At 41.5% G+C, this 26,683-nt stretch overlaps 1 protein-coding gene across 3 annotated transcripts in view; it reads right to left on the bottom strand.

The window, feature by feature from the left end:
• HECW1 (HECT, C2 and WW domain containing E3 ubiquitin protein ligase 1) overlaps positions 1–26,683 on the bottom strand; it is a 394,082-nt gene that overhangs the window by 53,764 nt on the left and 313,635 nt on the right. For all 3 annotated transcript variants that reach the window (XM_030551407.1, XM_030551408.1, XM_030551409.1), the window contains 7 exons: positions 25,686–25,807; positions 22,520–22,705; positions 21,066–21,200; positions 10,675–10,780; positions 10,291–10,387; positions 2,772–2,855; positions 1,488–1,597 (listed from right to left, as the gene is read on the bottom strand). In XM_030551407.1, the coding sequence (XP_030407267.1) occupies positions 1,488–1,597; positions 2,772–2,855; positions 10,291–10,387; positions 10,675–10,780; positions 21,066–21,200; positions 22,520–22,705; positions 25,686–25,807 (840 nt within the window). The remainder of the gene's footprint in view (positions 1–1,487; positions 1,598–2,771; positions 2,856–10,290; positions 10,388–10,674; positions 10,781–21,065; positions 21,201–22,519; positions 22,706–25,685; positions 25,808–26,683) is intronic.

Raw genomic sequence — 26,683 nt, 5'->3', positions numbered from 1 at the left:
AAGCACAAAGTATCTGTGAAGACTCATTTGTAGCAACAGAAGGACATTACTATTTGACTCAGATGATAAAACAGAAAGGCACATTTATATAGCATTCAAGGAGAATCTCTGCTGAAGCTTCTCTTGTTCTGTCAGAATATTTTTTACACCACACAAGAGAAGTAATTACTGGTTATTTTGGGTTGATGCAACCACTAGTACAGATGAACAAATAGTACAGTCACTCAAATCAATCCTATTTGTCATATTACTATCTTTCCACAAAAAAGGTTAAAAGCCACTGCATGTCTCTCAACACACCAATGAGTGAGGATATTGGTCAAATGTTTAAATCTCATGCAAACTGGAGATCTGCCCCATTAGATCAGTAGTAAGTACAGCTGCAAATCCCTGTTGAGGACATTAAAACCCACAATTTGCATTGAAGTTTATCCCTACTTGCAATCAGCGAATCCAGTGGTAACAATAGGAATTTTTTCAAAGATCTCCCCTGCATAGACAAGATGTCAGTGTTTTTCCACAAAAATATTAAGACTGGTATTTACGAAGTCATCAGGGCATTTGGCACCCAATTCCTATCAACTTTAATAGGAGCTAGATGTCCAAATAGCAAAGGTGGTTTTGAAAATAGCCTACACTGATTTAAGATCATATTCCTGGGATGTTACTCAAAATGACCACGAAACCAGTTGCATGGTGGAGATGTTGACAAATTCAGTATCCTTCTGAGTTAGGGTTGGGTGTTTTAGCTAAAGGGAGCCACCTGCTGCTCAATTTCCTTGGCACAGACAATATTTCAGAGATACACAACACTTGGAAACAATCTTCTACAAATGGATACCTTTCTGGAATACATGCTTTAGTCAAACATAAGTTATGGGGCTCAATACAGGGCAACTGGATGAAATTATCTAGCCTGTGACATGCAGGAGGTCGGACTAGAATAGATGATCTAATGGTTCTTCCTGGCCTTAAAATCTATGAATCTTGGGAGAAGGAGCAGTCTTAGAAACAGTGTCTGGCTGGATATTAAGTTTGGCCTATAGTTGTTTACTGGAGTTCTGAAAGCTTTGTCATACATATGTGATTCGAACTTTGCTTCTCCCATCTAATATTGATATTCAAGAATGTACTTACATGTCAATAGATTAGACTCAGAACACAAAATCCCCTTCTCAGTCTAATCTCCCCTAACCATTTGGAAGCTGGGACCATATTTTCTTCTCCTTGGGCAATCTCTGATTCCCACCATGCTGAGAGCATCAGTGTCCCATGAGACAAATGAAAATGACAGCATTCTGTGTATTAACCAAACACTCCAGCAGAAAAATTGTCTGGGGTCAATTCTCAGCTGGTATAAACTGTCACAACTCCTTTGAGGCCAATGAGATACAACAATTTATTGTAGCTGAGACCCACCCCTCTGTGATTATCAGATGGAGAAGCACAACAAACACATGAGCTTGTGTTGTTTCCCCTCTATTTACCTGGAGAGTTCTGAGGTGAGGAGCAGGGAGAACAGCGAGGAGAGAAGCTGTAGCCAGGGTGGAAGGCAGCCTGCAAGGGTATGTAGGACATAATATCCTCTTCAAAGAGGCTGCAAGGAAAAATGAGAGAGACAGGCCCTGTTTACGCTCACTACACAGGAAGAAGCACAAGAATTCAGTACAGCAGAATTCTGTTATAAAGATCAGTTTGGGCAGCCCTTCATTTGATCATGACTTACAACATAATAATCAGTACCAACAGATGCATAAAACAGGATCTTCCCAACCAGACATGGTCTCAAGAAGCAAAAACTTCAATTTACCATAACGAAGTGAGTTCCATTAGGCATTTTCATGCCAAGACAGTGCCAGATTGGATGGATGAGCCAAGGTTTGAGGCAATGGTAAAAGCAGCAACATCCAGTGGTCAAAAGCAAGAACAGGGGATACATATTGTTACACACATTGTTTCCCTTTTGACTATGATTTGTCTTGGTCATATATTTTGCTAAAGTCACTGCATGGCTCTCTGATCATCTGCATCGAGGTACAGGTGGTTGGAGCAAGTCATATACTTCTTGAATTAGATAGACTGGGCTGTGTAACTCCAATCAAAATCAACTTGGGTGGCATGTATTTTAGTGTAAACACAGGGCAACGGAGAAATGTAATCCTTCATTGTGTTGAGCCACATAAATCAAATTATCCTAGGTTCTAAAGCGCTAATTTCATTGGAGCTCCAAAAGATGAGAAGATCCTGCCTACATTACTAAGGTGTTGCCTCCAATAAATAGTAATGGTTATCCACTCCACTGTAGCTCAGCTCTTCCTTTATGTGAGATAACCTCCTGGATAGCACGGCCAATGGCATAACTGACATTCCTATAATTTGCATCTGATTGTTATTCAGAGAGGTGTGAACCACATTTCTGCATTTCAAAATGCCACAGAAAAATTTAAAATGTAATTTTTAATCTGATACTTAAAGCCCAAACCTTACTGTTCAGTGCAATCGAAGGGTAAAGTTCATTGTGCCAGTGGGGACTAGTTTCTGGAAAGTATGATTTGACACATATATTGTGGTTGAATTATTATGAAAACCAACTGGCTATCAGGACAAATGAATCCCTGTGTAATCATGATAGGGCCCTAGCAGAGATCAGCCTAGATTTAACAAATTCTGTCAATCACCTAAAATATGTCAAAAAACATAGGGTGGAGACAGCTAACCAGCTTCTTGCGTACCATGAGTGACAAAGTTCTGTTTTTGTTCAAATTGATTACCTCAGTAGAATTACTAAATCTGCATCACAGGACAACTTTTCAAGACCATGTGTACCCTCTGTCCGAATGTAATGGATCTTCTCCCTGGAAAATTAATGACAAAAGGGGGAAAAGAAATCTCATAATTCATTGCCAAACCATAAGATAGGGATGGATTATTTTTTCCTCTCTGCTTCTTTAGTTCCTTTTTGCTCTTCTCACAAAGATAGCAAATAAAAATCCCTATTGCCTTTCGAATCTGAACAACCAAACCTATAAAACAACATTCTTTAAATCATACCAGCAGTCTGTCCCCAAAGCAGGAGTCACATTTTAGAGAACAAGATGATTTCCCCATCCCTGGAGCTTATGTGTAACACTGCAGTTGACATCACTGAAAGATGAAAGTTCGCCTCTGTGGAGGCTATACCTAATATACAACATTTTCTTAACAGAGTTGTATGTAATGCCCTATACTTTACATGTTTCAGTCCCAGGTTGGCCTCATACATGCCTTTCCAATTTCTATGATAAAACTTGTAGGACAATTATTTATTTTAAAATTAAAATAATTGCTACCTATGAATTTCCTGTTCATTAAAGTTGCTTGATTGATAGTCCTGGGGACTGAAGTTCTATCTAGAAACCAAATGAGCCTGGCTTTGATCTTACTTACACTGTTATCAGTAAAGAATAATTCTATGGAAGTCAGTCAGTGTAAAACTGCTGCGTGTAAGATCAGAATCAGACCCAATGAGCACGGCAGCAGTATTGTAACCACCAACAAACAGGCCTATCTGTGTGTCTCTGGAAAAAGGGGTAAATAGTGAGGTGGCAAAATTTTCAGATGATATGAAACTACTCAAGATAGTTAAGTCCCAGGCAGAATGTGAAGAGCTACAAAAGGATCTCTCAAAACTGGATGAGTGGGCAACAAAATGGCAGACGAAATTCCATGTTGGTAAATGCAAAGTAATGCACATTGGAAAACATAATCCGAACTACACATATAAAATGAGGGGATCTAAATTAGCCGTTACCGTTCAAGAAAGAGATAATTGTGGATAGTTTTGTGAAAACATCCAGTCAATGTGCGACGGCAGTCAAAAAAGTGAACAGAATGTTGGGAATCATTAAGAAAGGGATAGATAATAAGACAGAAAATATCATAATGCCTCTATATAAATCCACAGTACGCCCACATTTTGAATACGGCGTGCAAATGTGATCACCTCATCTCAAAAAAGATATATTGGAATTGGAAAAGGTTCAGAAAAGGGCAACAAAAATAAGTAGGTGTATAGAACAGCTGCCATATGAAGAGAGATTAATAAGACTGGGGCTTTTCAGCTTGGAAAAGAGATGACTAATGGAGGACATGATAGAGGTCTATAAAATCGTGACTGGTGTGGAGAATGTAAATAAGAAAGTGTTATTTACTCCTTCTCATAACACGATAATTAGAGGTCACCAAAGGAAATTGATAGGCAGCAGGTCTAAAACAAACAAAAGGAAGTATTTTTTCACACAACGCCCAGTCAACCTGTGGAACTCCTTGCCAGAGGATGTTGTAAAAGCCAAGACTATAACAGGGTTAAAAAAAGAACTAGATAAATTCATGGAGGATAGGTCCATCAATGGCTATGAAACAGGATGGTCATGGATGGTGTCCCTAGCCTGTTTGACAGAAGCTGGGAATCGGTGACAGGGGATGAATCACTTGATGATTATCTGTTCTGCTCAATCCCTCTGGGGCACCTGGCATTGGTCACTGTTGGAAGACAGGATACTGGGCTAGATGGACCTTTGGTTTGATCCAGTATGGCCATTCTTATGTTCTTATGCCTCAATGCAAATATAAAAGGACTATTTCAAGGAGAAAAAGAATAAATCGTTTTCCATGACCATTTAATCCCCAGGGTTTCTGCTGGGAATACAAACTTGGGTGTAAATTTGTACCACTAGGGGTGGTTGTTTGGAGCTCAATCCTGCAATATGCAAAGCATTCTGTCACTGATCAAGCAATCTTTAAGCATGTGAGTGGTCCAGTGGGACATCATTCATTCCAATATTAAGTCAAATGGGACTACTCGTGCCTACAGCTAAACATGTGTTGAATGCTTTGCTACATTGGTGCCAGAATGCTAGGTGCCCTGCAGGATCAAGCTCTGTATGAAATGGACACTTGTCTGCTGGGAACTTGTCTAAGATCACCAAGCCCATTCCACAAAAGTTGATGAACAGCCATCTGATAGTAGCTTTGAGTCACTACTGACCTAAGGTGGAAACAACGCAGTGACCTAGAGGTGAAAGGCTCAATATCCTGTTACAAATCTTATTACATATCCGTAAAGCTGTCTAGTCCTCATCATTAGTCAATTTTGTTCTCTGCTGAAAAAGAGATAAAAGCATTTCCTGTTCTCTAAGGGATAAGAACTCAAATTACAAAAGTGAAAAAAGTCTAGAATAATTTGATGGCAATGATAAAAATTTTCAGTTACAAAAATGTACATCTTAAATAGTGGAGGCATTTTTCATTCTCTCTCTCAATCTATTAGCATTACATTCTTCCTGGAGGCAACTCTAATCCTTTACACCCAAAAAACTCTTTGTCTGATGTTCATAGGTAAATGATCAGTCAGCAAGGCCAGCAATACTCTCAGAGAGAAATCTCACCGGGAAAACGTGGAGGTTCTCTGTTTTGTTACACTGATTACAGTGTTGCATTTATTGAATCCTTGGGCCACATCCTCAACTAGTATAAATTGGCATCACTTCATAAAAGCCAATGGATAGAAGCTGATTTACACCAAATGAAGATCTAGCTCCAGAAGATAATCATTCTGTTTCTTTTTTCTTTTTCATTTCACTCCTTTCATATAAGATGAAAGGAACAGGTGAAATACCTTGATGGCATCAAATGGTTTAATTACTTTGGTAAGAATTTTAAACACATTATTAAGTTCTCAGAGAAAAGAAGTGAAGACAGGAGTGCAATTTAGTAAATAATGTTCCTATGTTTCTGTAAAATATAGGGCTTCTCTAGCCATGGCACTACTGTTAGAGTTAAGGCTAAAATTCTGGTGCCACTGAAGTCAATGGGAATTTTGCCATTGTCTTCAGTGGAGCCAGGATTTCACTCAAGACCTCTGAAGAATAAGATGGTAATTATAAGTAGAGATATCTGATTTATAGAATTTTTGCCATTGAGGTATAAATATAGTGGCCATCAGGTGGTCAATGTGTGCCCACAGATACCACAGTTCTTCCCTATACTTGGGTACCTGTGGAAAATAACTGTAACTATATGGACTCCATTAGCAAATGCTGACTCTTCAGTGGTGACCACCGTAACTCAGGCACCTCTTCATTTTTTTACATCCTGTTAACAAGGATTTGACTCTTCTTCTAAAGAAAACATATCTGAAATGTAGAACATGAAACAAGGAGGCCAACAGGTGAACTATAAAAAGAGATCAAGGAGAAGAAGGGAATTAGAGGGTAGAGAAAACACTCTTCTGTTTCTTTAGAGAAGCACAAGGAATGAAACATGATGAATATGAATATGAAAAAGTTTTGCAGTTGTTTTATGTTTTTAATGAATAAAGCACCCACAAAATTACAAATATATCCAATGATTGTTAAAGTATAAATTATGGCTCCCCATGCACAACTGTGCTTCCCCTCTTCGTGCCCCCATGCAGGTTTAACCCCATTCTCCATGAGTTCCCAAAGACAATTGCTAATGGTTCCAAGACTACTTCAGTTACTTCCTTAAGAACCCTAGAGGGAACTTCATGCAGTCCTGCTGGCTTGAATACATTTAACTTATCTAAATATTCTTTTAACTGTTCTTTCCCTATCATGGCTTGGTTCTTTCTCCCTTGTTGTTAATATTAATTGTGTTGAGTATCTGGTAAAAAAATTAACTCTTTTTGTAAAGACTGAAGCAAAGAGGCACTAAATGCCTTTTGGTGCTCCCATTCTTTAGCTCATTGAAGTTCATTCTTAGATGGTAAATGTATCTTTTGGTATGCAGAGGTAGTATATGGCCAAGATCTTCCTGGGCACTTCACAGTTGGTGGGTTATGGTTCTACATCAAGAATAACTGTCCATGAAAGGTTTGTTACCTCAGAATTTCTCCAGCCTTCACTTTGTCCACCTGATCTCTATCCTGAATAAGAAGGGGTCACCTTCCCCTAAGATGGATGCTGCAGACCCTGAGCATGCTCAATATTGAGACAGGGTGAAAGTTCAGTTAATTGGCAGAGAGCCAAGGAGAGCTAAGTTGGCACCCTGGCAAAGAGACAAGCAGGTGAGGAGGTCGGCAGAAACATAACTCTGAAGGAAACAGCAACAGTGAACATGTGCAGCATGAAAGAGATAGGAGAAAGTTCAAGAAGACCAGCCTGAACTAACTTGCGCCAGTTCTGGTAGCTGAAGATGAGGTAATGTGTGTTAGAACAATACAAAAAACGCTGTGCTGGCAGGCAGTTAGTCAGTCAGGAGCCAGCGAGGAAGGCTGTAATCGGGAGAAGTTGGATGAAGAGATTGGAAATCAAGAAGAAGAGCTCCTGGAAGACAGCTTAGAGTTCTGAGGAGAGCTCTGATGAATAAAAGCACTTACAGCAGCAAAGACAGCAGCTTCAGCAGCAGCCACAATATCAGCAACATTAAAACAAAATAAGTAATGCACAAATGACAGAGAAGCTGCTGGGAGTGAGCTGTGAACAGAGGAAGGGAGCTGTGACACTGCACCTCAGATTCTTTATACGATTAAAACATAATTATGATGTATCTGGTACAAGATATGTCTTGTGAAGTGACATTGGAAAAGTTATGATTTGCTTAATATGATTACCCTATTTGTGTGCATGTATCATTTTTGTATCTGAAGTTATGAATATTGACCATGTATATGTATTTCAAATGTAGTTACACCTGAGTGACACCTACTAGGCAAAATGCTTCCAGTCTAGACAGCTGGTTGTGAAGGGCCTATTCAGGGAAATGGGCCATTGGGAGAAACAATAGGTCTTAGGAGAAGCTTATCCCCCACCTGGTGTGCCTTCCTGGGAATGTTTCAGCAACCCTGTAAGTAATGGCTGCTATGACTCAAGGCGTGCAAGAGCATGTGACCAGACCACATAACACTGAACTCTATTTTGGTACCTGTATTTTTCCACAAACTGGACTGGGAACTGAGTTTGGAACAAAGGGCTCCCGACATATGGAAAAGCACTAGAAGGCGGGGAGTGACATCATCTCAGGGCCTCTCTCCCCATCCAAGAGAATTCCTGGAAACACCTGAGGAACAAAGATTGAACTGGGGGAAGTGCTGGTCCCAGGCTAAAAGGATTTCTAGCCTGTGTATGGAAACTTGGTGGACTGCTTGTATCATCAGTCAAGGTGAGAAATTGCTAATTCAAATCCTAACTAGTATATTAAGGGTAGTTTATGTTTTTGTTTATTTGATAGGTAATCTGCTTTGATCTGTTTGCTATCACTTATAATCACTTAAAATCTATCTTTCTGTAGTTAATAAAGTTGTTTTATGCTTTATCTTAACCAGTGTATTTTAAGTGAAGTGTCAGGGGCAAAATCTCAGCTTGGTTAACACAAGCTTGTTGTGCATATCTTTCCCACATTGAGGGGAAGGCAAACTATATTAATGAGCTTACATTGTACAGATCCCTAAGCAGTGTAAGATGGTATAATTCTGGGTTTATACTCCAGCAGAGGTGCAAAGTGGGGGAGCTGGGAAATTGGCTGCATGTCCTTGAGTGGCTTAGGTAAAGCACTCAGGTAACTCAGTTGGGCGTCTGGCGCCACCTGATGTCGTGCTGGGTGATAACAGAGTCTGGTGAGGCTGAATCTCCAACAAAGCAGTGTGAAAGAAGCCCACCCAGCTGCGGGAGTTAGAGCCCACAGAGGTTCCCATGGCTCCTAGACTGCACCCCGAGGGTGACAACCCATCACAGGAGTTGACTGAGAATAAACTGCAACAGTAGCAGAGAAGCAGAGCTGAGCAGCAATAGTGACTAAAGAACAATGCCAAAGAATTTATAAAGTAAGCCTGCCAGTTTTTAAATATAATTTTTAGTGTTGTGTAGTCTAGCATAGTATTTAATATGTGTATACTTGAAATGTGTGTGTTTTAATTGTATTTTAATTATGTAAAACTTAAAAGTATAATTTAAAACCTGTGGTCAAAGATGTGTTACAAACTGGCCATCTGTAGCAAAGAGCTTCTCTTAGAATCATTTAAACTGTATGCTATTGCAGTTTGAATGTTCTCTTAATTTGCAACAAGGGACTGTGTCTTATTTAGAATTTTTAGATTACACTGTATTAAGGATTTTTAGTTACTTTAATAATAAGATACTTTGTTTTGGAAGATATAGTGCCTGTGTCAATCACTCTATCGGAAGGTTATATTCGTGTCCTTCAGTGTTTCCTTAACAACCCCAGAAATTCATACCTCGTGAAGAACAGACTATGAGGCCGATAGGCAGATTATTATAGGGATATCCCAAAATCCATTGTTTGAGGTAACAGGTTCACCTCAGGGCTGAGGACTCCTACAGGTTCTAGGATCCTGTGAGATCGGAGGATCCCAGACCTCAGGCTGCAGCCCAAGACAAGAAGTCTACACTGCAGTGAAACAGCCCCACAGCCTGAGCCCTGGAAGCCCAAATCAGCTGGCATGGGTTTTTAATTGCAGTCTACACATACCCTTAGAGGATCTCATACTGACTTTGGAGATGTGATTCATGTAAAGAGGGAGTGGCTGGACTGCCCTGTGTCCCACTGATCCCCGGGTGCTGTTCTGGGCTCCTGGGGGCCACTGGCAGTTGCTATCTGATATGTTGGTACTTTATGATGGGGACCATCATAGCAGCAAGTTCAAGAGTGGGGCAATGCTGAGCTGCACTGTACACTCCTCATCCACAGCAAAGGACCTGGGTCTACACATTTATACTGTGCACAGAAAAGGCGAAATTTTCAAAGCATCTAAGTACTTTGGAGCCTCGGTCCCACCAACTTCCCCACTGACCTTTTGTTCTCATTGCTATATACTAATGTGAATGACAAAACATAAAGTTATTTGACAATTGATTTTATAAGCATTATGGGGTCAATCCTGCTCCCCCCCTTCTCCTCTGCTGTTGGTTAGAATTGAATTTGAGAAGCCCATGCAAAGATAGCTCCTTGGATATCCCTGTATCCCAGGATATCCCTGAATGGTAGGGCCAGGTAAGGCCAGAGGAGAAGTGGGAGTGAGGCCAGTGGATGCATTGCTGTAGAGATGTACAGCCAGTGCCCTTACAGAGCATGTGGTGTAGAAGCATCAGCATCATGAATTGCTACTTCCTGGCTGCAGCAATGGTCATGGAATGGTATAACGACCACCCTGTGGTCTGGAGGGAGAGGATTTCTTTCTTTCCAGGCCCTATGGAACACCCTATCAGCTGGCTTCAAAGCCAGAAGGGACAGGATTAAAGAGACTGTTCATAGTAACTAGGAACAGATCAATACCTGAGTGCATGGTTCCTGGCCAAGCTTGGCTGACGCTCCTGCAGCATCTCAAAAATGTTTGGTTGACGTAGAAATGCAACAATCTTGTCATTGTAAGCTGGAATAGATAAAGACCACAGAGGCTTTTCTTTACTCTAGCAGCAAGTGACACTTTTGGAGATGATGACAACTGTGCTTCTGAAAATTACTTGTCAAATTGTGATAATACAGCATACAGAATAAAGCACACAGTAATATAATGTGATCACCATCAATATAATATTCCCTGGCTCCTCATTAAGGAAGAGTTGGTAGAGAGCTAGATAAGGGATATGATAGTTGAATGGTCCTAAACCAGTTCCCGAGGTGTCCCACTAGAAAGAAAGAATAGAAGGCCCTACTTACCCAGAGGTAATGACTCATGATGGTGTTGGTTTCGAATAGCTGTTACTAGACTGTTGCCTGGTCTGGTCAACAGAGAAATGCTTCTATTGCGGGAGACTTCTGATGCCTAGAATGAAAGAAGGAAAGAAAGAGATGTTGTAACTAGACATTAAGCTACATATTAGTCAATAAAAACTTTTCTTATGTCTTTTTACTTCTGTGACTTTAATCCAGAGTCATGAGATTCAGTTTAGTGAAATTTTTTTTATTGTTATAGGACAGAGTTTTCAACATCATATTCTAAAGCTGTGATATATGCTGCGTAGTCCCAGTCTAGAGAAATTACACATGGAATCAACAATATGCATATTAATACCATAGAAATAATTTAGGCACAAGTTTTCATGAAAAAGGAATGGCTTTGCACTCTGGTGGTCAAGTTTTTGTTCAGCTTCAAAGAGGCATATAATTCTGGGTCTGCAGATGGATGCACACTATGTTCTTGTCTATACTATACAAATTTGCCTCTTTAGCTATGCCAGCATAGTTAGAGCAGCAATTCCTCCCTTCCCCAGTGTTGATGCAGTTATACTGGTAAATATATGCTCATAGAGGTATATAACTTATTCCAGTCCGACAAAGCAATATAAACTACACGTGCCTTATACCAGTGCCTCATAAAGTGCCTTATATCAGTATAACTGCATCTTTTGTAGGCATAACAGTATTAGTAAAAAGTCACATCCCTCATTAACCTCGCTATGCAAGTCAAATTTTTAAGTGTAGAGCAGGCCTTTGCATTCAATTATTAAATTTGCATATGCAAATACCACACACATGTAGAAACAGGTGTTTGTGCAATTTTTTGAGTAAAAAAATTAAGGACACTTTTCTTTAATTTGGTTCTAAAATAGTCATTTGGCATACTGGGGTGGAAATTTTTGTTGTAAAAACATGAAGAAAAGATATATCAGAACAGAAAGGGGTAATATTCTCCCAGCAGTGAATGTGAGTAACTTGCATGAATATATGTAAGAAGCATGCGTATGCACTGCTTCTGTTTATCCAAAGTGTGGATAAACAGAAGCAGTACGCGTCCAACACTGTCCCTGGTTTGGGCCTTGTCTACATCAGGAAAAAGACCCACAGTTGACAGTGATTGTCAGCTATGCTTTGCCCTGGATTTTTTGCAACTGTTGAAAAAAGCTGCCAGCATGACAAGCTGATAACAATCACTGCTATCAAAAGCATGACTCAGGACATATTTCACATAATTTCAATCATATTTTCTGCAGTGGTGTTGAAAATGGTTTTGGTTTGTCCATACTGGCAGCCAAACAGTTTCCAACACCAGTTTGAAAGGTGTGAGGGGAGGAGAAGCCATTCCCTGTTCTGACACAGACTTCCTGTGTGACCTTGGGCAAATCACCTATGGCCAAGTATACAAAGGTATTTCGGTTCCTAAAGATGCAGATAGATGCTTAGTGGGATTTAAAAGAAAGCACCTAGACAAGTTAGCCACTGAACTCCCACTGACTTCAATGGGATTGAGGTGCCTAATCTGCTTAGGTTCTTTTGTAAATCCCATTAGACATCTATCTGAACTTTGTAAATCTGGTTCTTAGGGTTTGTCTACACAAGGACACTCACGAAAATTAATCCAAATTAATTAAAGGTGTGAATTTAAACTGCACTAAAGCCCTGTATGAACACCCTTATTCAGAATTAAAGTGGTCTTAATTTGGCTTATTTTAATTCACTTCTAATGTAAACCAAATGAAGGCTACTTTAATTCTGAATTAAAGTACTAATATAGGGGTTAAATGCAATTTAACTAATCCACTTTAATTCACATTGTTAGTTAATTTGGATCAATTTTTGAGTGTTCCTGTGTAGACAAGCCCTCAGTCTCTCTGCATCTCAGTTCCCCATCTGTAAAACAGGAATAATAGTACTTCTGTACATCACAGGGATATTGTGAAGATAAATACATTAAGGTTTGGAGGAGATGTTCAGATAGTGAAGATAGCATAAGTATTGACAGATTGCTGACAGATACTGCCAGCAATGGGCAATTTCCTTAGAGGAGATAGGGCTTACTCCCTGAACAAATGTGTAAACCTCTGCCATAAAAATAATAATAAAAGAAAGAAAATGGAATGTAGCCTGAATTCTCTCTCATTTACATGTGTGTTAATCCAAAGCAACTCTAAACTGAAGCTAATGGAATTACATTGATAACAAATCAGTGTTAGAGAAATCAGAATCAGGCCAAAGATGCATGAAAACACCAATTCCCCAAATGCTGAGGCGATAGTTGCTTATTTCTTATTCAACAAATTGTAGCGCTTGGCAATAACTTCAGAAAGAAATTGCCCATATTCCAGTATTTTAGATTCTTAGCTTTGAATCCAAGCTCTGGGCAATGCCAATCAGATTTCAGTATTAAGGCCAAATATCAGGTCTTCCGAGTGGCTATAAATGAAAACCGAGCAGCTAAATGTGACTAACAAGTCATATTTGTAACATATAAAACATAGGTAGTGAGCACTAGACAATACACATGTTAAACGAGAAAAAAACCTTGGCACTAACTCAATACACTAATTAAATGTATTGTAATTGAAAACACAACACTGCTGCTACAGCATATTGCACATTTTTTTTCCACCATAAGAAATTGCCTGCTTTTGATCTCACTTACACCAGTTTTACATGGATCCATGCTACTGATTTCAGTGGAGTTACTCACAATTTACCCCAGTGTCAGCGAGAAGAGGATCAGGCCCAAAGTGTTTAATGTACTGGTGTGATAATCTTGGCAAAATTCATCTTGTTTTTAAAGACAAGTTTACTACTTAGCTCTCCAGGAAATCATCTAGGATGTAATTAAGCAACAACTAATCTTGTGTGGATTGTTGCTATTTTAAACATTTATTGGGTCAATGATTTTGGAAAGCTGCATAGGGGTAATGAAAAGTTTGGCTGTAAGAAAGCCATCTCTCATCATAAACAACTTTATCTAACCCTACAGTTGTTCTGAAGACAGAGGGAGATGCAATGTACCATTTCTGCCTTCATTGTCCCATTCCTCAAGACCTTGAGGAGCTCACAAGTTTCATTAAGGTTATTTTCATGCATTTATAGGACAATTTCCCTCCTTTGTGCCCATGCTGTGCTAATTCCTCTTCTTAGTCCCTTTGCCTCCTTCTCCCTCTCACGCCTCACCATGTCTTTTCCTCACCAGCCTGTGCCTGTAACAGCCTTACTGAGCCAGTCCTCATCTTGATATCCCCTCTCATAATTCACTTCCTCCTATTAGCTTTCTACTGCTTTGCTCCAGCCCATGTACCTGATACTATTTTCCCAAACCAGAAAGAGATGAAGGGGATGTCCGTGTGGGTGGGGAGGAATGGAAAAAATTACTTAAAAGGAAACAAAACACTGTAGAGAAAACAAGTAGTACAAGACAAATAAAATTAAGAATCAGAACTAACCAACCAGATACACATGCAACCTTACAGAATAAATCATCCCATTTTGTAAGTTGTACTCCTCTTCTTCTCCCATTCTTCTCACTTAGCCATCACTGGCTGGGCTTTGCCATGTTTGGGCCTTGACATTACACTTACACATTATGCAGTTTTACCCTCACAAGTGGTCCCATTTGATCTGTAGCTATGACTAGGTAGCAGGAAAATTCCAAATCATCTAATTAGCTTTCCTCTTCTCTTTTATCTATTCTCCCTCTTTCTGTTTTTAGCCATATATAGGACAATTAATAGCTCCAATTAATCATTTAATTACAATAGTATTGTCTGTCCTAACTTTCTAATTGAATCAATTAACTCAGATTATCAGATTATTTTCCAGTGTTTTAAAAAGTGACAGTGCTAATGATTTAGCATCCTGACTCATCTAGTGCTGGACAATTTGACAGATTTATACACCTTAAACAACCATGCGTTTCCCCTTGTAGATTGCAACCAGATAGCTGAGAACTCCTTCAGTGCCCAAATCCACCATAGCAGCTTCTCATCTTTCTTCTTTGGACTCTGCATTTGTGATTTATTGCAGTCATCACTAGAAATATACATCTGCTGCTCATTTGAATTCTGCCATATGTCCATCGCTGTTTGAGGTGGTGAGCATGCAAAATCCATCTACTCCCTCTGGTGCCTCTCCACCATGGGTGGCCACTGGTTTTGGCTCAAATTCCTACCTGTTGTTTTTAAGGTAAATTTATAAGCTCTAGTATTTCCTGTCAACATACAATGACAGTGGCCATTCCAGAAGGGAAGCCAACTGGAGAGAATCAGGGCCGCCTAGTAGGGGGGCAAGTGGGGCAATTTGCTCCAGACCCAGGCCCTGCAGGGGCCCCCATGAGAGTTTTTAGGGGCCCCTGGAGCGGGGTCCTTCACTCACTCTGGGGGCCCCGGAAAACTCTCGCAGGGCCTGGACCCCTGGAGCTTCTTCTGCTCCTGGTCTTCCGGAAGGACCCCCAGCCGCTGAATTACCGATGAAGCGGGACCCGTTGCACTTCAGCAGCGGGTCCCGCTTCGGTCGTAATTCGGCAGCGGGGGCCCCAGCCGTGGGTCTTCTGGAGCAGAAGGACCCCCCGCTGCCGAATTACCACCGAAGCGGGACCCCCCAGCCGCCGAAGACCCCAGGCTCCCGGAATCCTCTGGGCAGCCCTGGAGAGAATGGTGACACTTCACCATTGCTACTGATCTGTTTTGATTTCTGGAGGTGTAGCAGGATTCAAGGCATAGACTGTTCTCTAGTCTTTAGCTGCTGACTTCAATAGAACACCACCAATTTATACTAGCTGAGTATCTGGCCTATTATTTTTTTAAAGGGTAGCTGGGATTAGCCTTGACCTTTTTGCTCTGCAGAAAGGGGCAAATGGATGCCCTTGCACCCAAAATTATAGAAATTTTACAGGATAAACTACATAATGCTACTGAAGATCAAGAAGCTTAAAAATGGACATCAAAAGCCTTTACAAAGATCTTTAATTTAGGAAGATACTTCATTACAACAGAAAAACAGGAATATGAGTGAGCAATTTTTAAGTCAATCAATTTTGTGGAGTGGAATAGGAATAGGAAGGTGTTCCAGAATATGCACAATATGTTTTTATATGAAATATGAGGCACAGATTAAGGAGGAAGGTGCATTTTGGAAAGGTCTGTCTGTTGGCAGTTGTGGTATGGCTTTGTATAGAAGAGCTTAGAAACAATAGTGACCCATCAATAAAAGCTGTATAATTATTATCTCTAAGTTTTCCAGAGAATGCTATTTACATATAAAGGTGAAGATAGCTGACTTTAATTGGGAAGTCATATTTGTATGTTCCAATCTCATAAGGATGGCTTAACTTAGAAGTATATTTGAGATGCTAAAATGTGAGGTTTTGATTCAAGGGCAACTATACTGAACCTTGCAGGCTTTTAACCAGTGTTTCTCAAACTGGGTTGCCGCTTGTGTAGGGAAAGCCCTGGTGGGCCGGGCCGGTTTGTTTACCTGCCCCGTCCACAGTCTGGCCAATCGTGACTCCCACTGGCTGCAGTTTGCTGCTCCAGGCCAATGGGAGCTGCTGGAAGTGGCATGGTCCGAGGGACTTACTGGCCGCCACTTCCAGCAGCCCCCACTGGCCTGCAGCGGCGAACTGCGGCCAGTGAGAGCCGTGATCAGCCGGACCTGCAGACGGGGCAGGTAAACAAACCGGCCCAGCCCATCAGAGACTTTCCCTACACAAACGGTGAACCCGGTTTGAGAAACACTGCTTTTAACCCTTTTACTGCAAGGCATTTTCTCCAGCTCACAAATAATATTTCTGGTTCTTTTCTGCACCATTTCTAGTTTTTCAAAATCCTTCAAAAAATGTGGACATCTGAACTGTACACCAGTATCTGTCTCAGCAGTGCCAAATACAGAAGTAAAATCACCTCCCCACTCCTACTCACTACTCCCCTAAATTATTTTTCAGAGTCACTTTTTTTTAGATACAGCCCCCCCCATTCTGTAGGTATAGTCTGCACTCCTTGTTCCTAGATGTATAACTTTCCATTTGGCTGCATTAAAATGCATTTTGCTTGAATGGACCCAGCTTGCTATGTGATCCTGATTGTTCTGTAGGACTACTCAGTCCTCATCACTATATACCACTCCGTCAATCTTTGTGTTATCCACATATTTTATCAGCGGTTATTTTATATTTACTTCCACATCCCTGATGAAAATGTTGAACAGCCGTGGGCCTAGTACTAATCCCCATGGAGTCCCATTAGAACATCTTTCCCCCATTCAATGATGATTCTCCATGGACAACTACTTTTTGAGATCTGTCATTTTTAGCCAGTTCTTAATCCACGTTATGTGTGCTTTGTTGATATTGTGTAGCGCTAATTTTTTAATCAGACTGTTGTGTGGTACGAAGTCAAATGCCTTACAAAATTCTAAGTACATTACCTCTGTGCAGTTACTTTTATCAAACGTCTAATCCAGGGGTGGCTCTAGACATTTCGCTGCCCCAACCATGGCAGCATGCCGCGGGGGGCTCTCTGCCGGTTGACGGTCCTGCGGCTCCGGTGGACCTCCCACAGGCGTGCCTGTGGAGGGTCCGCTGGTCCTGCGGCTTCAGTGGACCTCCCGCAGGCGTGCCTGCGGATGGTCCGCTGGTCCCACGGCTCCACCGAAGCCACGGGACCAGTGGATCCTCTGCAGGCACGCCTGCAGGAGGTCCACCGGAGCCGTGGGACCAGCGACTCTCCACAGGCATGCCACCGAAGGCTGCCTGCCTGCTACTCTCCCAGCGACCGGCAGAGCGCCACCTGCGGCATGCCGCCCCAAGCGTGCGCTTGGCATGCTGGGGTCTGGAGCTGCCCCTGGTCTAATCACATCAAAGAATGAAATCAGAACTGTTTTACAAGACCTGTTTTCCATAAAGCCATGCTGATTGGCATTGATTATATCCCTATCCTTTACTCTCAGTACAAAGACCACAATTGCCCTTCATTAAGTTGAGGAGGAGGATGAGAAACAGTTGATTTATTTAATTGATGCTGACAGATTTTTAAAATCTCCAATTTGCTTCTCTCCTGCTGTTTAGAGGGCTCTCCTTGCTGCTCAGCAGAGGAGCCAGCAGAACTTCACGCAGCTGGCAAGTGGCCAGGGGGACGCGTGTTTTGACATGTTGTTCCTCTCTCTCAAACCTAAGTGAGTCTGTGGGATTTCCCTGTGGGCATGATTTATAGGACAAAAACTCATCCTATTCATATTAACAACTGCTATCATGGTATGAAACCTTTTGCTCTTGGTAAATCTGTTTTGGCACTAGAGTCTTCTGCTCTGTAAAGAGGGGCTTTTAGAGCCTGATCTGATGCCCACAAAAGTAAATGGGAGTCTTTCCATTGGGCATCAGATCCTAGGAATAGTTTGCAATTTCCTCAAATATATTAACAGTATTCAACAGTATTCTCATTACTTAACAGTATTCGACTGTTTCATCTGGGTTTTTTTCCTCTGTCTCTTTCTCTTAAGCAACTGTATGGATTTATAGTGGATAGTTCTCTGCCAGTCCTTGATATATGAGCTTCATGTGTCTGTGAGGTTTGGCAGGTAAGTTACATGCCATTGTTTCTGCTCCCTGGTTGGATGAATGTGGAAGCACTTCCAATGCAAATGCTTCCACTAGCATGCAGTACTGTGTGCACAACTTTCAGATCTGCTTTTTGTGAACCAGGCATGGCAGCAAAAGTCAATTATAGATGGAAGGTGGGTGAGGGAATATCTTTTATTGGACCATCTTCTGCTGGGGAAAGAGACAAGCTTTCGAGTGACACAGGCCTCTTCTTCAGGTCAGGTTTCCTTCGGCTCTCTGTGGCTCAAAAACTTGTCTTTTTCTCCAAAATAAGTTGGTCCAATAAAAGATATTATCCTACCCACTTTGTCTCTCTAATATCCTGGCAACAACATGGCTACAACAACACTGCAAACAGCAAAATTCAGTGCTATGGTGTTGGCAGAAATCGATCACTAAGTTAGGGTAGTAGGCATGACAGAAGCAAATTCATTGACAAATGTATGTGAACATTTGAAAAAAACATATGTTGCCCTATTCACCCATGATGGGGAAATCCATGCAACCCTCCAGTGCTCTCTCTCCCCTACTAGTACTGATACCTCAGGAGCAGTGCTGTTATTGCCTCCAATCCCACCCGTTAGTCCAACACAGCCTCTCCAAGGGGGCTGGATGGAACAGCATGATCCTGCTGGAGTTAACATTGATAGGGTCAATATTAACTCCCCTAGGAATTTTCCTGCTGGTTTTCTGGGAGAGGATGATGAATTCAACAGCTGTTCCTTTGGCTGGGACCCACTCCCAACTTGTTCCCCTATCCTGAAACCCTAAAAAGCCTCTACTATGGTGCAGTTCTGCAGGTGGGAGAGAAATGCTGGTGCTTTAGCCTCCTGGCCTCCACTATCATTTGAGCCTGGAGTGGCATTTATGCTCCCATCATCCTCTGCACACTGTGCAGTGGGGAATGTTATCTCTGTGCAACAGATAAAAGATTATCTGAAAAGATTTCAGTATCATAAAGCCTATCGCCTGTAGTCTAGCAGCATGGAAACACACCGCAGCATACATTACTACACAAGCTAGGGACACTATCTTATTAGTGTCACAGTGAGTTGCTGAACTGTCAGGCCATAATTGTATTGGATGCCTTAATTTTATTAAAGCCTGGGCCAGAACCTCAAACACTGTGTCTTCCTTCAAAATCTATTTCCATTGTTTTATCAGTTTGGTTGATTTGCATTAGAGAAGGTCAAATGTCTACAGCCTGCTATTGACAGGCAGTTTGAGGAATACTCTAGCAAGAAAGAAATATGAAGCCGCTATCTGTTGAAAGATAAAAAGCTACAAAACAATCTATTAAAACCCTTCAGATATAAGGGATATTTTAAAGTGTCAGACAGGTGTCAGATAGAATGGTGCTGTTATTCCTCGCATGTCTGCATTCTGTTGCACTATCCCAAATGCATCTGCTGTCCACACTAGGGCAGCATAATGTGATCTCAGGCTTTCTTTGCCTTTATTGTGCTTCTCTTTCCCCCCAAGACTTCCTCTTGCACAGTCAAGTGTCACTTTATTTTGTGGATGTCCTACAGATACCTCAGAACACATGCAAGTTACAATGATGGATGTTACAATAAGAAGGTGTTTGAGTATAGGAGAGCAATCGATTAAGGGTGGTGAAGGGCTGTCATTAATGGTCCAGACCTTCTCCTGGTGGATTGAGCTATTCCAGTTTATTCCAGTGGAGGATCAGGCCCAATATATGCCAGAGGGAAGTGAGCAGACTGAGCTATAGACAGTAGCCGAGACAGTGGAAGCACAGGTGGGTAGAGGATGGAAAGAAGCCATAACTGGCAGAGCAAAGAGAGCAGCTGAGAATATAGGAAGAGATGATATCACAGAGGTAGTTGAAGCATGGCCACGAAGGGCTTTGAACACATGGTGAGTGAGTCCATAGCAGATTCAGAGGCAAAGGAGGTTTTCAGCTTGAGGGTGAAGTAATTCTGGGTATACTGGTGGAATATATAGGTGTGTTGTAGCATTCTGAACAGGCTGGAATTTGGATACAGGTGACTTTGGGAGGCCATGAGAAAGGCGTTTCAATGTTCAAGGCATGAAATGACAAATGCATGAATGAGTGGGTCAGCAGAGTCAGTATCAAGGAAGTGACAGATACAGGGCTGATAGCATGAAGACTTGTGAGGAGAAAAGGAGAACTCAGGGTTCAGGGAGACTCAGATTAAGGAGCTGAGAGAAGAACAGTAAATCAAGGCTGAGATTTTTCTTTAGCCAAATGTGATTACTGGGGTGAAATTCTAAATACTTTTAAGATGCATCTGCTTCTTAAAAGCTAAAAATAAGAACCATCATGTGCCCTAGCATAGTGGCTCTCAACCTTTCCACACTACTGTACCACTTTCAGGAGGCTGATTTGTCTTGTGTACCCCAAGTTTCACTTCACTTAAAGGCTACTTGCTTACAAAATCAGACATAAAAATACAGAAGTTTCATAGCACACTAATACTGAAAAATTGCTTACTTTCTCGTTTTTACCGCATCATTATAAAATAAATCATTTGGAATATAAATATTGTACTTACATTTCAGAGTGTACTATATAGAGCAGTGTAAACAAGTCATTGTCTGTATGAAATTTTAGTTTGTACTGACTTTGCTAGTGCTTTTTATGTAGCCAGTTAGAAAATTAGATAAAGATCTAGATGAATTGATGTACCCCCCTGGAAGATCTCTGTGTGCCCCCAGTTCAGAACCACTTCTTTAGCAGATATACCATACATTTAGGAAGGGGTCTTAATGCTATAGTTACCTCGCCAGCACTGTAGCTGCGAAGTCGCTGGAGATGCTGCCTATGAGTCAGATGATTAGGGAGACGGCCATTTTGAAGTGGGATCCTGGGATCGATGAAAGTGGTAGCACGGCTGTTGTGGTCAACAAAGAAGGACTGTAATAAAAAGAATACTGTATATTCATAAGCAGGAAGCTAACATGGTGAAAAAGTTGAGGGATGAGAAAGCAGCATACAAACTGAGCAGGGAATAGAGCATATCATATGTGCCACATTTTGCAGTCATGATAGCTCACAATTTACAGCTTAATGAGTTTTAGTCCGATATTCCTTGTATTCCTACAGGAACTCGTTTCTATCATACTAATTTGCCAAATTCCTTGAAATTGATTCAAGCTAGTATCACCCGTAATTTAAAGCCAGCCAGTTCCCTTTTGGAGCTTGTCCCTCATTGCCAGGTGCAAAGCACAACTCTACCTGTGAGCATACTGATTATGCTCTATGGGCCTGATTCTACAAGATGCTGAGTGCTTCCTGCCAGGTGCTGGCACCTTTAGTTACCAGCAAAGTCAGTGGCTGTTGAAGGTGATCAGTATCACACAGGACTTGACCCTTAGATTTCAGCATCACTTCTTTTTAAATGAACAACCAAGAGCTAGACACTATCGGCCTGATGACAAGAAGAGCTCAGGGCTTGCAACTTCTAATGAGCTTCAGCTAAGCCCCTCAAAATCAAGCCTTATTCTGGTAACTCCTTAGCCTTGCACCTGGAAAATTAGGGGAAAGTTCTGCCTTCATACCACATGCAACCTCATTTGTGGGTGTCTGGACTATGTTTTGGTTAGTCCCATTATTGAATCTGGAGTCACAGGGCCATTTCTCCTCTCAGTTACAGTGGTATAAATCAGATATAACTCTTCTGAAATCAGTGGAGTCACAGAGCTGCAAAAGTGCTGAAAGTAAGAGCAGAATTAGGTCCATGCGGCTGAGTGGCTCTAAATCTGAACTCTCCCAAAGTCTGAGGCAGAGGTATTCAGATAGAGTGTTCCTAGTCAGCATTATTAAGTCATATATTATAAATCTGAATAGTGTTTGATTAGTGTGTGTGTGTGTGTGTGTGTGTGTGTGTGTGTGTGTGTGTGTGTGTGTGTGTGTGTGTTGGGAGTACGGGTTTGGTGCAAGATTAACAATGCCTGGTATAGCATTATACAATCCTGGACGCTGGCATGAATCAGACAACACTTCTTAGTCTCCTTGTGTGAGGACAGAAGATAGCTTAGAGAATGACATTTCCAGGGGCTAAACCTAAGACAAAGGTTTTTATTGTCAGGAATAATTCTGTGTGTTCACTGATATATAAATCAGACAGTCACAAATTTTAAGTTTACAAGAAACCCTTTGCAATCATCTAGCCTCGTGTGAGATTGGCAGGATGTGGAAATTCACCCAGTGATTAATTGTGTTGGCGCTCTCACCTTGCCCTGTTGATCTGTTTTGATCTCCCAACCCCGTGGAAGTTCCAGTCGGGTGTCAGCAAACATGTTGATAAAATTTACCAGGTCCCTGTTGTGCTGATAGCGCTCAAAATTCCGAGCATCTCTGCGGATCTTTAGAATCATGTGCTTCAAGCAGGTGCTGTTGGTGAAGACTCGATAGGCACTCTAGGCAACAAAAACACAGGACAAAGAAATCAGTTCCTGTGTCTCAAAAATGAGTTTGGCTAGCAGATATGACACATAAGGCCTGATACAAATCCCACTGAAATCCACAGCAATCTTTCCATCGATTTCAATGAGCTTTGGATTAGGTTCTAAGTGAAGATATAGAAATAACCAACTGCCACCTGGAAATTTGAATATTCCATACCTCTATGCACAGTAGTTAACAGTACCAAACTGCCAGATATACAAGTGCAAGTGTGCATATCTCTGGGGTATCGCACATCTGAAATACATGCAGTTGTGTTTATTTCACTGATCACACATTCAGAGAGATGTACTGTTTGTGTGACTGTATACTATAATAGGGTTCAAAAAAGAACGAGATAAGTTCATGGAGGATTGGTCCATCAATGGCTACTAGCCAGAACGGCAGGTATGGTGTCCCCAGCCTGTGTTTGCCAGCTGAGAATGGGCGACGGATGGATCACTTAATGATTACTTGTTCTGTTCATTCCCTCTAGGGCACCTGGCATTAGCCACTGTCAGAAGACGGAATACTGGGCTAGATGGACCTTTGGTCTGACCCAGTATGGCCATTCTTATGTTCTTATGATACCATACAGATGTGAAAACATTCATGAAAACATATTTGTGTCACCATTCAAGCAGACATGTTCAGTATTGATTATTTGTATCTCACAGAAACATGCACAGACCCTGATCCTGCAGTTGGGTTTGTTTGTAGGTATCTCACTGCAGGACCAGGGCCCTAAATGGGTCACGTTCATTGGAGATGGCACAGGGACGTGTAAATTACTCCTGTAATGACAATTCTTTGTTTCACCCTGCAACTCTTCATTCCAGGGAGGATGCTCCGCAAGGGAGAGAAGGCAATGTTACCGCACCTGCCCTCTTTTAGGGGCTTCATCAGGGAGGGCAGCATTAATTTCTGCTGCGGGCTCCAGTGGAAGTTATGAAGGAATGTGCTGCCTTAGTACATCCTCAGGCTGCTTTGGCCATGCCACTCCCTGTCTATGCCACCCTCTTCTGGGGCCATACTGGCTCGCTGAAGGCCCCTCACTGACTCCAATATCATTACTTCAGATGTATGCAGATGTAAACAAGGGCAGAATCTGACCTAGTAACTTTGAATTTCTTTCCTTCTGTACATTTAAATGCATTTTTATATCAATGATATATCATGATCTGCTACAACTGAATATTTCATCACTTAGCAATACTAGGGAAACCCAGAATTCACATAGTTTTATCCCTTCAGGGACATAAAATAGCTGTTAAACAAGAGTGTTTTCATTTTAGCTTTAACTGCTGGATAATATTTTCCAACTCAAATTTCACTGGTTTAATTAACACTTCTAAATTTTATTTGGAGTTTGTGGTTAAAATGGCCCTAAGCCAAAAGTTATGTGGTACACTATTTTTACACAAATGGAATTTGTATGACTGCCTTGACAGAAGTGTTGACAGATTATTCTGGCTCCAATATCAAAGACAGCTTTGTAAACAAAATGTAGGCGTTCCATGGCCTTAGTCACTTTCGTGACAAAGGAAGTTGGGACTCAGCTTCTTGTGAGCTGTTCCTTGTACCAACTAAAACTTGTTTCAAGGCAGCTTATAAAATCTTTATGTTCCTTTGAGAGAAGACCCATCAGCACTAGTAATGGATTAGCCTCAAAAGGTTCAGAAGTGATGTTTGGATGTTTATCCGAACATTATCCAAATCTCTTTGGGGTAGAAAACTGGAGTCGAAATCTCAGGAGAACAAGTTCTCGCAGGGAGATTTTGCAGACTTCCTGCTACTAGTTGGCCTGAAATTAAAGCTTTTTCACTGCATGTCAGTTTTCTCCCGTTCCAACAATGGGAATGAAAAGTTATCTATACTTTTCTGAACCTTTGAGATGTTTGGTTTGGGTTTGAGGTAGGTTCAGTTCAGTTCCTATTTTATCCAAAAGAGCTACATCATCCCTAGTCTGTAATTGCTCACTGAGCACTAGGTTGTGCCCAGCTGCTTGAGTGTGCAAATTGCAGAGGACACAAGAAGCCTTCCAGCTGTTGTGCAAGGCCATGAGAAGAGGGATCCAATAGAGGTGTCTGGACACCTTAAGCAGAAGGATGTAAAAGGGGTGGGGAGGAGGCAGGCTAGGACCCCAGCTCCCTCTGCACTAGGCAGTAAAATTGGCCAGACACATGGGGAGTATGCTGCACCTTCTGAAAGGGAACAAGTAGTGGGGACAGGCCTGTGAGGTGCCAGGGAATTCCTCTCTGAGGCAGAATCCACTCAAGAGTTCCCTTTGGGGTAGTGTAGACACGCTACATCCAACCTGGTCCAGTTCACATAAAGGCTAATTGAGTTCTGAGTCAGGGAATTAAGGACTGGGTATGTCTACAGTGCAATGTAAACCCAGGGTTAGTAGAATTTCAGTTAACAGACCTTGGGTTTTTTAACCTAGGGCTTGAATATCTACACTCATTTGTAACCCCAGGTTAGGAATTGTTAAATCCTGGGTCCCAACATGGGGTTCCAGGATCTTCACTGCATTATGTGGGCCTGAGTTCAACCGCTCATATTCCATACTTCTTGGCACTCTCTGAAAGTGTGGCCATTCTATCCCTTTGTTCATGGTGCAGTGTAGGAAAACTTGACTGTTCACTAAACTTGACTGTCCAGAGGACAAAGAAAGTTAACCCATGGGATTGTGGAATACTTTTGGGGGATTCTCAGAGAATGGGTCCAAAGGGACTGCATCTACATTGCAAAGCAATAGGGCTTCAACCCTGGGGTCCTGGCTTGACTCAGGCTTAACCCTCCACCCTTTGGAGTTAGGATGGAGCCTGAGTTTGAACCCTGGGCTTACATTGCAGTGTAGACATACCCACTATGCACTCTTAGAAGAGGTCCAGAGCTCTTCCTTTTGACCCAGAAGGCAGGAGTGAGAGATGGTGAGATACTGGTGCTTACATAGTTTGCGTGCAGCACCGTGAAGAACTCGGGGTTGGTGATGAACTTTACAGCTGGAGACTGTAGCAGCAAGGTGATTTTTTGAGAATTCACTGGAGAAAGGGACCCTTCTCTCCTAATTTCTGAAAATAAAAGTAAAACAATTGAGTAGTACACATAACTGAAAATACAACACAAATACTGTCATTCTTATCTCCTCTGCCAGCAAAGCCCACCGTACCACTCCACCATATTGTGCAACTTCTTTTTAATCTTAAAGCGAGACTGTGGTCATCCAAGTGATTATGTAAAAATGGCATCCACTCTCTTTGTGTCTTTGAGTCATATCTACTCACATGAATGACAAAAGTTTTCCCTGTGGTTAGCACTGCACGGCAAATACATCTACAGGAATGAGAGCTGGATGATTTTCTACATTGTATGTTATAAATTCTGGGACACATCCTTAGCTGGTATAAACCAGCATAGCTCCATTTACTTCAATAAATCAATGTAACCCCACTAGCTTACATCAGCTGAAGATCTGGTCCAATACTGTCAACTAAGTTCTGATTGTAGAATCTTTCTTACTGTTGATGAATGTAGAGTGGGAAGAACACACATGAGGTTTTGGGCTCTAGGCTCAGTTTGCAGCACTGATGCTTTTAAACCAAAATCAGTTTTTGACCTACAATCTGAACAAATCTGATGCGGAAGTCATCAAGAGAATGAATACAGAACTGCATAATATAATGTTGACAGTCACTTTTCTATCTATAATTACACCGTATCATTCTGTCCACTTAAGAGTGTGAAAAAAGATTTTGTGATATAGCTCTCCTGACTCCGATGGTGTTAAACTGATTTATTTCACCTGAGGATATGACAGTGCACCTTTATTTGTGGATATTCACACATCCTTGTGGCTTTCCCTTTAAATTAAAAAGTTGGTACCAAATGCTACATTTTTTTCCTCTCTCCACAGCCAAACAATATATATAGCAAAGACACATTAAAAA

This window comes from Gopherus evgoodei, chromosome 2, assembly GCF_007399415.2.
Source record: "Gopherus evgoodei ecotype Sinaloan lineage chromosome 2, rGopEvg1_v1.p, whole genome shotgun sequence".
Taxonomy (NCBI): domain Eukaryota; kingdom Metazoa; phylum Chordata; order Testudines; family Testudinidae; genus Gopherus; species Gopherus evgoodei.
The sequence above is the reverse complement of the archived record's forward strand: the minus strand, read 5'-3'. Positions and strand labels throughout refer to the sequence as shown.